This window comes from Cheilinus undulatus, linkage group 4 (assembly GCF_018320785.1).
Source record: "Cheilinus undulatus linkage group 4, ASM1832078v1, whole genome shotgun sequence".
Taxonomy (NCBI): domain Eukaryota; kingdom Metazoa; phylum Chordata; class Actinopteri; order Labriformes; family Labridae; genus Cheilinus; species Cheilinus undulatus.
The window spans coordinates 24,022,706-24,034,946 of record NC_054868.1 but is presented as its reverse complement, the minus strand read 5'-3'; the positions used below and the strand labels follow the sequence as shown (position 1 = coordinate 24,034,946).

General features: G+C 35.9%; 1 protein-coding gene across 1 annotated transcript in view; it reads left to right on the top strand.

Annotated features, from left to right (window-relative positions):
• The window catches only part of prkcaa (protein kinase C, alpha, a), a 250,857-nt gene extending 243,731 nt beyond the window's left edge, over nt 1-7,126 (top strand). Inside the window, exon 17 of the mRNA XM_041784712.1 lies at nt 1,168-7,126. Within this exon, the coding sequence (XP_041640646.1) occupies nt 1,168-1,332 (165 nt within the window). The 3' untranslated portion in view covers nt 1,333-7,126. The remainder of the gene's footprint in view (nt 1-1,167) is intronic.
• The last annotated feature ends 5,115 nt before the right edge of the window (nt 7,127-12,241 follow it).

Here is a 12,241-nt window from a genome sequence, read left to right as displayed (position 1 = left end):
AGGAAGGGAACTCTGGATGGGGAGTGATACAGGCTGTTGATATAATTGAGTAACTATCCTCTGATTTTATTTTATTTTTTATTTTTTTTATTTAACCTTTATTTAGCCAGGTAAGTCCCATTGAGATCAAAGATCTCTTTTTCAAGGGAGACCTGACCAAGAATGATCAGAAATGTCCTGAAGAACTGTTGTGTAGGCCCACTCATGACAGCTCTCTGGGTTTGGCTTATAGTTGACTCTCTTACACCACCAGATATCTTGGGATCTCTCCTGCTCGCCAGTTTCCACTGAAGTGTTTAACCTCTCTCTTTCTCTCTGCCGCTGTGTCTCCATCTGCATAAGTTGTACCTTTGTGTCCTTTGCGCTATGTCATCCCTTGTGTCAAAATCACAGTTTTAGTCTTGTTTTAGTGTAGTTTGCTGTTATTGTCTCTGTCAGGCAGCATACTCATCAAGCTGTTAAGGAAATGACAAGTTGTACCAAACACATAGGCTTCTAGGTGTGGAATAAAATGCTTCAAAGTTTTTCTGTATAATGCACATTTGAGCCATTATTGTTTTTTTTTCCCATTTTAACGTAAAATTTGCTACATTGCACAGAGAACCTGTACCCTTCTGCAGCACTACATAGCCCAGCTTCCTTGTTGATACCCCTAGTGTGCTCTTACAAAGGTGAAAATTATGCACCATGCCATTACTATTGTCAAGCACCTGATATAACCCAACTTCAACCATAACAAAATATCCCTTGAATATGATTTTTTATAGTTTTTTAAGAAGTAAGTTGAAGTCAGTTTTTTTTTTAAATGAGATGAGTTTATTTAAATTATTCAACAATAAAAATGCAAAATTGTCCCTTTTAAAAAATGAATATAAATATTTTTTTTCATTTTCAGATCCTATAGTTACTGTTGACACCAAACAAGAGACGCCAAAACTACATAGAATCCTGTTCTAGTTAGAAAAAAGAGCATTTCAGTTTATTTGCTTTTGAGATGGAAAAGTTCATATTTTCATTGTTTTTAAATTGTGAGGTATCGTTACATCCTTGCTTCACACTTCTGCTCCAGATTTGTCATATTTGTTCGGTCTTGTCGCCTTCCAGCTCTCTGTTTAAATCAGCAAACATTATCTCTAAACTTCTTCTTTTGTCTCTCTTTTTCTACAGTGTGGTAAAGCAGCCGAGAACTTTGACAAGTTCTTTACACGCACCCAGCCGCAGCTCACACCACCAGACGAGCTGGTTATCGCAAACATCGACCAGGCTGAGTTCGCCGGCTTCTCCTTCGTCAACCCACAGTTTGTACACCCATCGATTAATAACAGTGTATGAGATGGATGTAACGACCTCCCCGATGAACTTCCCACCCCCAAACTGCCACCGATTCAAACCAACCACCAACTGAACGTCTGACTGCAACTGGATGAAGGCCCGCTTTGAACCTTTATGTATATGTTTTATTCATACACAGCATTCTAGGGCATGCATTTCTATTGTGTACTACTTATTTGCCAGTATAGACAAGACACATTAGATTGTTCCTTAGCAATCTTAGGAGTAACTTCCTTTAGTTAATTGAGGAGCATGTACTGTAGAATATTGTCCTTTTTGTACTGAAGGTTTACCAGAACTGGAGGCACTGACAAAGGCAGCCTGTAAATGATAAAAACGTAGACATATATACATAAATAAAAGGAGAATTTAAGGCATAGAATTACAAATCTAAATCAATTAAAAGTAGGGTTTACATACATAGTTTGTGAGATAATCATCACAATATGTGATAGGAATGATCTAAAAAATGAGCTCTTATGGTAGTGTAGCTACTATAGCCAAATATAAGAGGTGGTGTAGGCGTTCAGTAAGCACCTTCTGATTCAATGTTTCCTGTATTATGTTTACAGCTTTCCTCCCCTTTGATTACATGGTGATGGTGCACAATTCTGTTCTATTACAAATTGATTCTAGGAGATCCCAACCTCTGATGTGAGTAGCAAAATAACTGAATAAAGATCAGTTGTAGTTTGTTATCTTAGTTCAAGCGTTATCCATCTATTTTTGATCCTTTGAAAGATGTAACTTACAAATCTATTTTCTAGCCCTAATGAGCTGCAGATTGTGTACTTCCCTTTATAGTAATTAAGTGGAGACTATACGGACTATTAGTAATTAGTTAGTGTGTTGAAACAGCGGAATGTTATATATCTACTCTAAAACTTAAAGCGTTTACAGTTTGTCCGTTTTTAACTCCGTCTCTGTCCCCACCTATCACAAAACCTCCTACTTGTCTTAAATGTCTTAAAAACAGGAAATTTTCCTAAACAGTTGATATTTTTAGATAATTGAATGATGTCATTATGTATTAAGCAATGTTATGTTGCATACAGTATCATGCTCTACAGTGAAGGAAAACATCTGATATGATTTAAAGTTGTGACTCAGAAGCATTTATTACTCCTCTTTTTGGGAGTATGTCAACACATTTTTTAAATTTCATCCATTTTCATTTATATTACATCTTCTAAAAGTTAGTTTTCTCTCCTCTTCCTTTGCAATCTCATTTTTCCATTAGATTAGATCAATATTTTATGTATCTTATATCAGTGCATAACTCCTTTGTAAATAATCATGAGTCATTTTAAAAGAGTAAAGCAAGTTACAGTTTTTATACCAACACCTGAATGTGCTTTTATTACATTAATGATATAAACCAATATTTATATGTGTAATAAATAAAGATAGCTTAAAAGGTAACCCAGTACAGATCAACTTTTTAACAGCTGGATGTTAAATGGAGTCCAGGTTTAGCAAGTTGTGACTTGTACCTGTTCTACTTGTTTTGGCAGATTTATCAAATCTTTTATTTTCTGTCTTCTTTATTCATATTCAACAACTCAGAATTTCGTGTTGATTGGATGTGCGTCTGGCTGTTGATTGTCCTTGTGTATCTGCATGCTGTTGGTAGGCATCTTTCATGCACGTGATTCGCTAAGTGCTGCATGCAAATACGTGACATACCCTTAAGATTTACAACCTCAGAGTTATTCTCTGCTCGAAATCTAACTATGGAGGTCAGAGTCAGCCCTCCTGGTAATGAAAATGTGTATCAGTTTCCTCTTTCTATGGGAGACCGCCATAATTAGCTTGTATGGTTTGCATTTCATCTATATCCTTAAACTTTCTTACAAACAACATTCAGCTATTTGAATAGTCAGTGGAGAAATTACTGTTGCAAAATTATTTTAAATGCATGTAAATGTATACACAAATTAAATGAAAATTTAATTCAGTTCTAGCAGATTTATTAATCCCCTTAGACATATATTTTTTTCTGAGTTTTTTTTTTGTTTTGTTTTGTTTTGTTTTGTTTTTTTACATTTTTTAAAAAACACAGTGGCACAGATAGCATCAAGCTTAAAATATGACCTAAAACAAATACTGATATGAATCAGGCTGACAAATGAACAAATAGATAGAACAATAACAATAAGGATCAGTCTAATAAAAGGATAAAAAGGAACTATGAGGATCAAAAGATACAAGACTGTATATATGTATATATATATGTATATATATGTATATATATATATATATATATATATATATATAAACAAACATTTTAACAGCATTAATTTCTGAATTTAATCTCCCCCTTCTTGTTGCATTATAAAATTCCACTGTTTTGCATTTGGAACTGTTTTTGCATCATTTTGGATTTATTTTTCTAATGTCTTAAACTAAGGGTAATTGACTTCCTGTTTGGGTACAGACCTGCATTTATTTGAAAGAAAATACGATACTACTAAATAATAAGTACTTTAAGTAGATCAATATTATGACATGACGTCAGCTAGGGAAAAGGGAGCTTGTAATAAATTGAAAAGGAAATAGGGAAACAGTAAAATGGTAAATGCTCAATAACACACTGACCTGTCCGGGAGTTTTTTTTAAGTGAAATGATGAGTGTTGTCAGTCTATTAAAAAACATTCTTATTAATCATATGCTTTGTTATTAATTAATTACAATTTGTCACATATTTTGATAAGTTGAGTGTTAATCTGTGGAATGTGGTTTTCATCCATAAGAACACAGAGAATTTTTGTATGTGTTTCAATTGAAGTTACAAAGCTACTTTAGTTGGTTGTGTGGTGGCATCTGAGTTTGATTAATCAGCATGCATTTTTTAATCGCATTTTTCACCCCTGTGATTAATTAATCAAAATTAATGGAACATTTTGAGAGGACTAGAAATAAGACTTTAAGCTGCAGTGGTGGACTTGTTGTACTTCACTGTGGCTTTAGGAAGACGCTTAACCAAAGTGTGCTGAAAGAGACAATAAAGCATGTGATTCATGTGATTTTTTTAAAAAATGAATGCACTGACTATGGACCTTATTAATCGTGATTAATGCTGACAGCCTAAATGCTGACATAATGAGGTAGAAAACCTGTTCACACTGATGCCAGTTCTTCAGTGGTTATCCCAGCATGCTTTGACCAGCAAATCAGGTTGTAATACAAAATGGATGGGGTTACATTTTAAGACACACCAATGAGTCGTCTTAGGAAAAGTCAAATGTAAACAGTCAATGAAGGGGCATGCCTCACCTGAAGTGTATTTTATCAGCGCTTAGAGAAAAAAGGAATCCAGACTTTTCAGTCATTAAAAACTATGCTCACCCTTACAAATTACTTTACACATTTTCAGATCTGTTTATGCATTTCTAAATCCTTATACACATTGGTGAACCTGTGTACTCATTTACAAATCATTTTGCACCAATAATACCTCCATATCATGCCAGAGGGTGAATGTTGATAGTTATGAGAAAAAAAATAAGTATCAGTTTTAGAAAAGGTCTGAATTAGCCTGATTTATAATGACACCTTAAGAGTGCTGTTTTAGGCCAGTGCTGTTTGTGAGATGAAGAGTGACGACTAACAGTGAGTTTGCCAAATGACTGCAGATTGCAGGGGCTTAAGAACATAGAATAGACTTTTTCTATCTGGTGATAGATTTAACTATAGATAGATTATGAATCTACCTTTAAAGACTTTCCTGATATAGAGTCCCTGGTTCTAGATCAGTCCTCTTTTCTGTGTAACCTTTAACATCATGATCTTTGGTTCTTCCTGCTTTTACTGATGAGGGTAGAATGTAGATCCAGTTGTAATGAAGAGACACTGCTCGTTTTTAGACCAGTGGGACCACTCACTCTGGTGTCTCATGAAGTGGGGTTATGTTGAAATCTTAATATTGTGTTATTGTCACTGTGTATAAATATTTTCTGTTCTTTTTGCTCTTGTCAGTGTTGTCAGGTTTATTTCTCCAGCTTCTGCTAAAAAAATCAGGAATGTTTTTGAAGGATATATCACATAAGAAAACTCATATCTGACTGATAAAGATAGGAACTAATAAAATGTTTGTGATATTTCCCCCATGTTTTTCTACCATGTTTGCCCTCCTGCTGTGTTTTCCTGTTTTATACAACCTTCTGCATGTGCCAAACCTGGAAAACACCAGAAACCTGATAATAGAAGTCTTGCACTAGCTGTAGTCACACAGAGGACTCTCTGTGGCAGCATCTCCCATCTGTCTAAAGCCACATAACATACAGGGCAGCATGCTGCCATGAGTGTACCTGTGCACATCGCAGCATGGTCTGCTCACCCTACACAGTGCTATATTTTCCTGTCTGTGTCGCCTTGGGCAAAACTATCTCTGAAAACATTTTGATGGCATACATTGCAACAATTTTACCCCTGTCTACGCCTGACTTGCAGACTGAATAGTCCAGGTCTGTCCCTTTATTATGACTCTCCAATCTTCTGTTCTCTTAGGTTTTATTTCTAAATGTCACAGTAAGTGTGGGCATGACAAAGATATTACTCTTCTCTTGTGTGCCTTTCCCAACAGATATGCTGTACATCCTTTTAATCCTTATTGTCTTTGCTCTGGTTTTAACTCTGACCTTTAACTTTACTACACTTTCTGAATATGTGAGTAGTGAAACCAGTATCCCTGGGTGTTTACTTTTTTGTACGCTATGTTCAGTTCCAGCACATCTCATAATGAATGAATGTGACAAAGAAATAGCTCAGCTTCAGTCTGTAAATTTGAATTAAGAAAGCCCATTTTGCTGACTAACGCTGATATCCTTTAACTAAATCTCCTCCTCCTGTACTGCTGGCTTTACCTGTACCTCCCTGTGCCTATTAATGACTGAATGATGTACTAAGTCTGTTTGTATCAGCTATATCACAGGATGATATCAGGGGAGTAAAAGGTGATCCATGGTCTAAGGGATAGATGATAAAGGCTTGTTTTAAGGACAAACCCCGTGCCTGGTCACCACTCCTTCTACTTCATCTCTTGTGTGCTCTCTCTCTCCCCCATCTACTCCTCCTTCCTCAGTGCCTGGGCCAAGTCAGTTTGTCATGTTTTCGACAGGGTCCTCCTCCTTTTACCCTTTCAAACCCATCAAGTCAGTTGATTTTCCTCATTGATTTGCTCCTTTTTCTTCTCTCTCCTGGTTCCTCCCTGATGCACCATGGGAAAGAAGTCAGCTGATGTATTTTGGTGTTTTGCTTTGTTTACAGTCTCTCTTGTTTTCAAGTTTCATTTTTACAGGCCGTAAGTGAAGTAACTTACTGATGTAATGAATGAGATGTTTGTTTTTTAAGTTTCTTTCCTTGTAGAAACATATTTGCTTTTGATTAATCTTGTGTTCTTTATTTCCCTTGTTGTTATTAATTATCCTCTGTTGTGTCCTGTTCACTATCTTATAAGAGAGTAAGAAGTGAGCTGTCATCTTTTTGGCCATACAGAGCACAGGATCAATGACTTGCAGGAAGCCTTATTCCTTCCCACACAGTAACATTGCCTCTAACTTTCCGCTCTTCGTTCATTTATAATCTCAGAAGCCCTGTCCTTGTATATAAACCACTTACAGTAGATATCAACATAGACTCTAAAAGAAAGAATATATTGTATTTTGCAAATGGTGTATGTTTGTTTTCTTCCCTTGTCAGCCAGAAAAACCTTTAAAATGAGTCTGAGCTACATACCTTGTAACTGATTGTGTCATTTGTACCTAATGTATGATAATGCAAATAAAAAAATCAAGTCCACACTTTTTCACGAGTGTTTTTTAATTATATGCTATTAAACATTCAGTGACATGTCAGTGTTTCTATGCATCATTATGACATGTACAGCCTTGGAGACATTCTGTCCCCCTTTGGAAGTGCAGATCGTGTGATGTGTTTGTGTTGTAGTGGTGGGGGTCATTTGTGTGTAGTTTCCCAGCTCCATCTTATTAGATGGATGGCTGAGCTTGACTTCTGGTGAAGGCAGAGAGGTGTCACTGATGGGAGACAATAGTGTTGTACTCACCACTGTCAGAAGTGATCAGGGTGAATAAGGACTGAGGAGCATGTCATCCTGCGCTGCATAAAATGTGAATACAACAGAATGCATTGATTTGCATACCTCATAATCATATTTTATTCACAATAAAACATAAACAACATATCGGATGTTGAAACTGAGACATTTTAACATTTCATGAAAAATATTAGCTTATTTTGAATTTCATTGTTCAACATCTGATGTGTTGTTGATGTTCTATTGTGAATAAAATATGGTTTTATGAAATGTGCAAATGATTGCATTCTGTTATTATTCACAATTTACCCCCCCCCCCCCACCCCCCACACACACACACACACACACACAACTTTTTGGGGATTACATTTGATGTCTGCAATATTGGTGTTTCAAATGTCGACATTATACCTTATACTTTATAGATATAATAGTGTAACTTTCAAGTCTGTTACTTCTCACACAGCAGCATTCATTTGCAATTTACTAAAATGTAGGCATCATTTAAAAAAAGGGGGGGGTGGACACATCGGTTTCACATGTCTAGACAGGATTACAGAATTTGGAGGCAGCCAGGATTCAAATATTCAAACAGTTTCAAATAAATAAAAGTTTGACCTTGATTATGACAGGATTTGTTTGACATGCATTATTGTTTTAATGCAGACACATAATGTGCTTTTGTTTCTGTTTCACATGTGTTCAGATGATGCACAGCCATGTGATGAGAAAAAGCCCTGCAGTGTGTTGACTGAGGAAGCAGCTGGTGTGCGAGCTTCTCTTTAGCACCTATATGTTTCAGTCCACTGGTTTCTCTCATTGTCCCTCTACAACACATGCAGACAAAACATTAACACAAATATACAGAGACACACATCATGTTTCATAATATGTTATAAAACTGTGCAATGTCATAAACAAACCATATTGTTTTGTTGTGAGAGCTTTTCTGGCCTTAAGGGAAACAGATGTGTAGTGGTTACTGCCTGCTACACATGCAGATCTTCATGAATGGTTACATCAGATTGTATTAGAGCAACTGGCTGAAAATGTAGGTTTGTGAACGAAATTAAAGGGTAATCGGGTTTTTTTTCAATGCTGATTTTGAATTTAGCTGAAGTTTTGTGAAAATTGGTTTCACGTTATTGTTGACAAGATGCCTGGATATTGAGAGACTTCAGCCTTTTTATCAACCATAAATTTAAATGTCAATTCTCACTCTCTATCACTCTCTGTTTTGAAAGATTTTGAACTTTATTAACAGCATAAACTTTTTTTTTAAATGGGCCAGTGGATCAACCGCTGGTTTGTTTTATATTTTGGTGCCAACGTGTTGGTTTCAGGAGCCAAAGGTAACAATCTTTGGGTAAGAAGTACGAGCTGGTGAGAATTAGGGTTTGTAGCACCCTATAATGTAATAATTTCCTGTAATGTAATAAAAATTTGCCCTTAACTCAATCGAAAATGTAATAAAACCCAATAATGTAATAACTTAACCAATAATGTAATAAAATATCCTGACTGATATTATATCATATATATTAAGATTTTTACTCTGTGATTAAACATACCTAACCTGTAATAAAACAGACAAGGGATTATGAATTATTAAACCATTAATACCAATGAACTAATGGCACTTCATTGTATTATTGGGCTAGCGCCTTTGAGGACATGTTGTCAAATTTGCCTATTATATGGACACAGATGAGGATGAGGACACTGTGTCAGTTTTTTTTTTTCCATTTAGAGGATCCTAAAGAGGGCACTTTGTCCTTTTTTCAGTATTGGCACCAAGGAAAGGAATACTTTTCACTGAATATAGACCCACCACCCCCTCTTGTAGACGCCTTATGGTTTAAAGGAAAGCTGAAAAAGAGAGAAACACTGATGAGAAAAAAAGTTTCCTTACCATCCTTAAAAGATGAAATGTGCAAGAAATTATGCTGTTGTGATAATGAATGTCCTGGCTGCCTTCCTGTGAGGTCAATGACAGTTTATGTGAAAGGCCAAGTCAGAGCCAAACTGACGTCCGCCTCCTCATTCAGTCCCATTTGTGATTAGATAGGAACAGCGTTTAGTCATACACAAGCATGAAAAGTGCCAGATGCTCTTTAATGACTGAATGAATGTCCATATGCTCTGAGACAGTTTGCCCTGAATTAAGTCTGACAGCAGCTCAGACTCCATAAATCTGTGCCATCCTGAACCTGTGACCTAACGATATTATGAAACTAGCACACATATCATTGTGAACAGAATGGGGGTTCCTGCATCATGAAATTGCTGAGTCAGTGTTTTCAGCAGATGCCAAATGGTGACCTTTGGAGCTGAAAAATTAAAACCCTGCAGTACCTTGAGTGTCCACTGGGGGTTGACGGCAGAAGCTTTGGAAGTTGCATAAAGACGGAAGAATAAAGAACAACATTATTCATTACAAGGCGAGCAACCTAATGGGCTGGCTCATTACAGTGGCTTTCCAGGAAGGTCAGAGCCTGCCTCAGCTCCAGCTCTTTGCATGTTTCTGGGATAATGGAAAGTTAAGAGAGTGTTTCAATATGGGGGCCACCAACAATAGGTTTCAGAAGTTCAGTAACCAAATGTGTGACTGAGACTTTACACCTTGTTTCTACTCATATATGATTATGAAGTTGAGCCAATTTCGGAGAGACCGTATGACAGCCTAGAAGCTATTGACCAGCTAACAAGCTATGACAAGTCATAAAATCTTGACATGAATACAGTCAGATTAATCACCTTGATATGAAATACAGCCTGTTTTATGTGTCAATTTCATGTGCTGTCACATTGTCTTGTCAGGTTTAAATCTATTTTCACTTCTTATGCAGAAGTGGAAAAGTACAAGACTATGGTACTCAAGTAAATGTACAGTTATTTTGGTTAAAAATGACTTAATTTAAAGTGAAACTACTGGCTAATAAACCTCCTGCAGTAAAAGTAAAAAGTATTTTATTTAAAATTAAGAGTTGCTTCTCAGGAGCTGTACAGTAAAATATGATCTTTCCTTCTTGATAAATACAACAGGAGAATATGAATTTTTAACCAGATTATTTAGATTAAGCCACACCTTTATGATGAAGTGAAATAACAACAGCTGTTTTGGGATGTGATACTGAGTCATTCTCTTGTGTGCTTGACCATCATGTGAAGTTAAAGCCAAACTACTGTCCAGTTTCATGCCATTGACAGAGCTAGAACCTCTTCTTTTTGACTTTTTTTTAAAATTTTACTCAGTAATTGATGCTTTTAAAAATGTACAATACTATCCCTAAAATAACTTAAGTAAAAGTAAAATTAGCCTACTGTTTTCAAAATTTACTCAAAAAGCGAAAGTACACAAAAAGCTACTCAATTACTGTACAGTAAATGCAGTTAGTTACTTTCCACCCCTGATTTAATCAAAGTAAGAAGCTATTACTAAACAGGTCAGTCAACACACAAATTAATATTTGAACAGCTAAACAAGTTAGCTTAGCTTAGCTCACTCAGCTGTTCATATGTCTTTTTTAATGTATTCTTTCTCAAAATATTCTACCTTCCAACTTCTTCACTTATTTATTGAGATGCAATATTAGTCCTCTTTTTTGTCATAGAAATTCTCCTAACACATATTCCAAGCTATTGAATGGCAAAAAAATAATCACCTTACAAGCAGTTTCTTGAAGGTTTCTATCATCCCATAAAGAAGTAACATTGCAAAGCAGATGAATATGCCAGGCTCCATGTCTTTCATCAGGAAAATCCATCTTGCAAAGCTCCAATCTACAGTCATGGTGCCAGACCCGACAAGAGTTTGGAAAATAATTTGGAAAATCATTTAAGGAGAATGAGGGGGTAACTTCAGGTTTGGTTGTGATAGAAGCTGAAAGCAATTGCTGCCACCAGTGTAGCAATGAGCTTGGATGCAGTAATGGTATAGAGGCAGTTTCATCAAAACTGGACCACATTTCTTTATGAAATTATGAGAGCAAGAAACAGCACTGAAAGATGTCATGACAGAAAAGATAGTTTTGCTCTTTTTTGGACAAGCTTCAGGATGAGTTTGTGACTGTTGTAACAAGAGCAAAGAGCCACACCAAAAGCTTCTCTTTAGCAGATATGTTTTTGCATGTCTCAACTTGGCTTTGGCATGAATTTTAGCTACATAAGATCTGCTTTTCATAAAATTTGACAGCTCAGGTTAGTACTGCGCACGTTTACTACCTCATTTTGTCTTGTCACTCTGATTGGCCCATCATAAATGTGACGGAAGGAATGTTCATCCTATCACCTTCTCAGAATTTTTTTTAAGTTCTGCCCTTCCCAAATGCTTTGCGTAAAATAAATCCCATGCGATTGATATATGAAACAGTATCTGGCATGTTAGGTTAATAAAGGCATCATCTGAAACTTAACAGATAAAGGCTAGTCTAATGAAATAATTACACAAATTAATAACTGTAATGAGATATTTTCGCGGTATTATTGGGGATAGATAGATACAGTGCCATGAAAAAATACTTTCCCCCTTTCTCATCCCTGATTTTTTTTTTTTTTGCATATTTATCACACTTAAATGTTTCGGATCATCAAACCAATTTTTATATCTCACAAAGACAACCCAAGTAAAAACAAAATGCAGTTTCAAAAAGAAATCGTATCTATTAATGGGGGGAATAAAATCCAAACCTATCTGACCCTATGTGAAAAAGTAATTGCTCCATGAACCTAATAATTGGTTGTGCCACGCTTGGCAGCAATAACTGAAATCAGGCGTTTGCGATTACTGGTATAGTTAGCTAGATAGATAGAAGAAAGAAAGAAAGAAAACAATAAACGTTTGTTAAAAGATT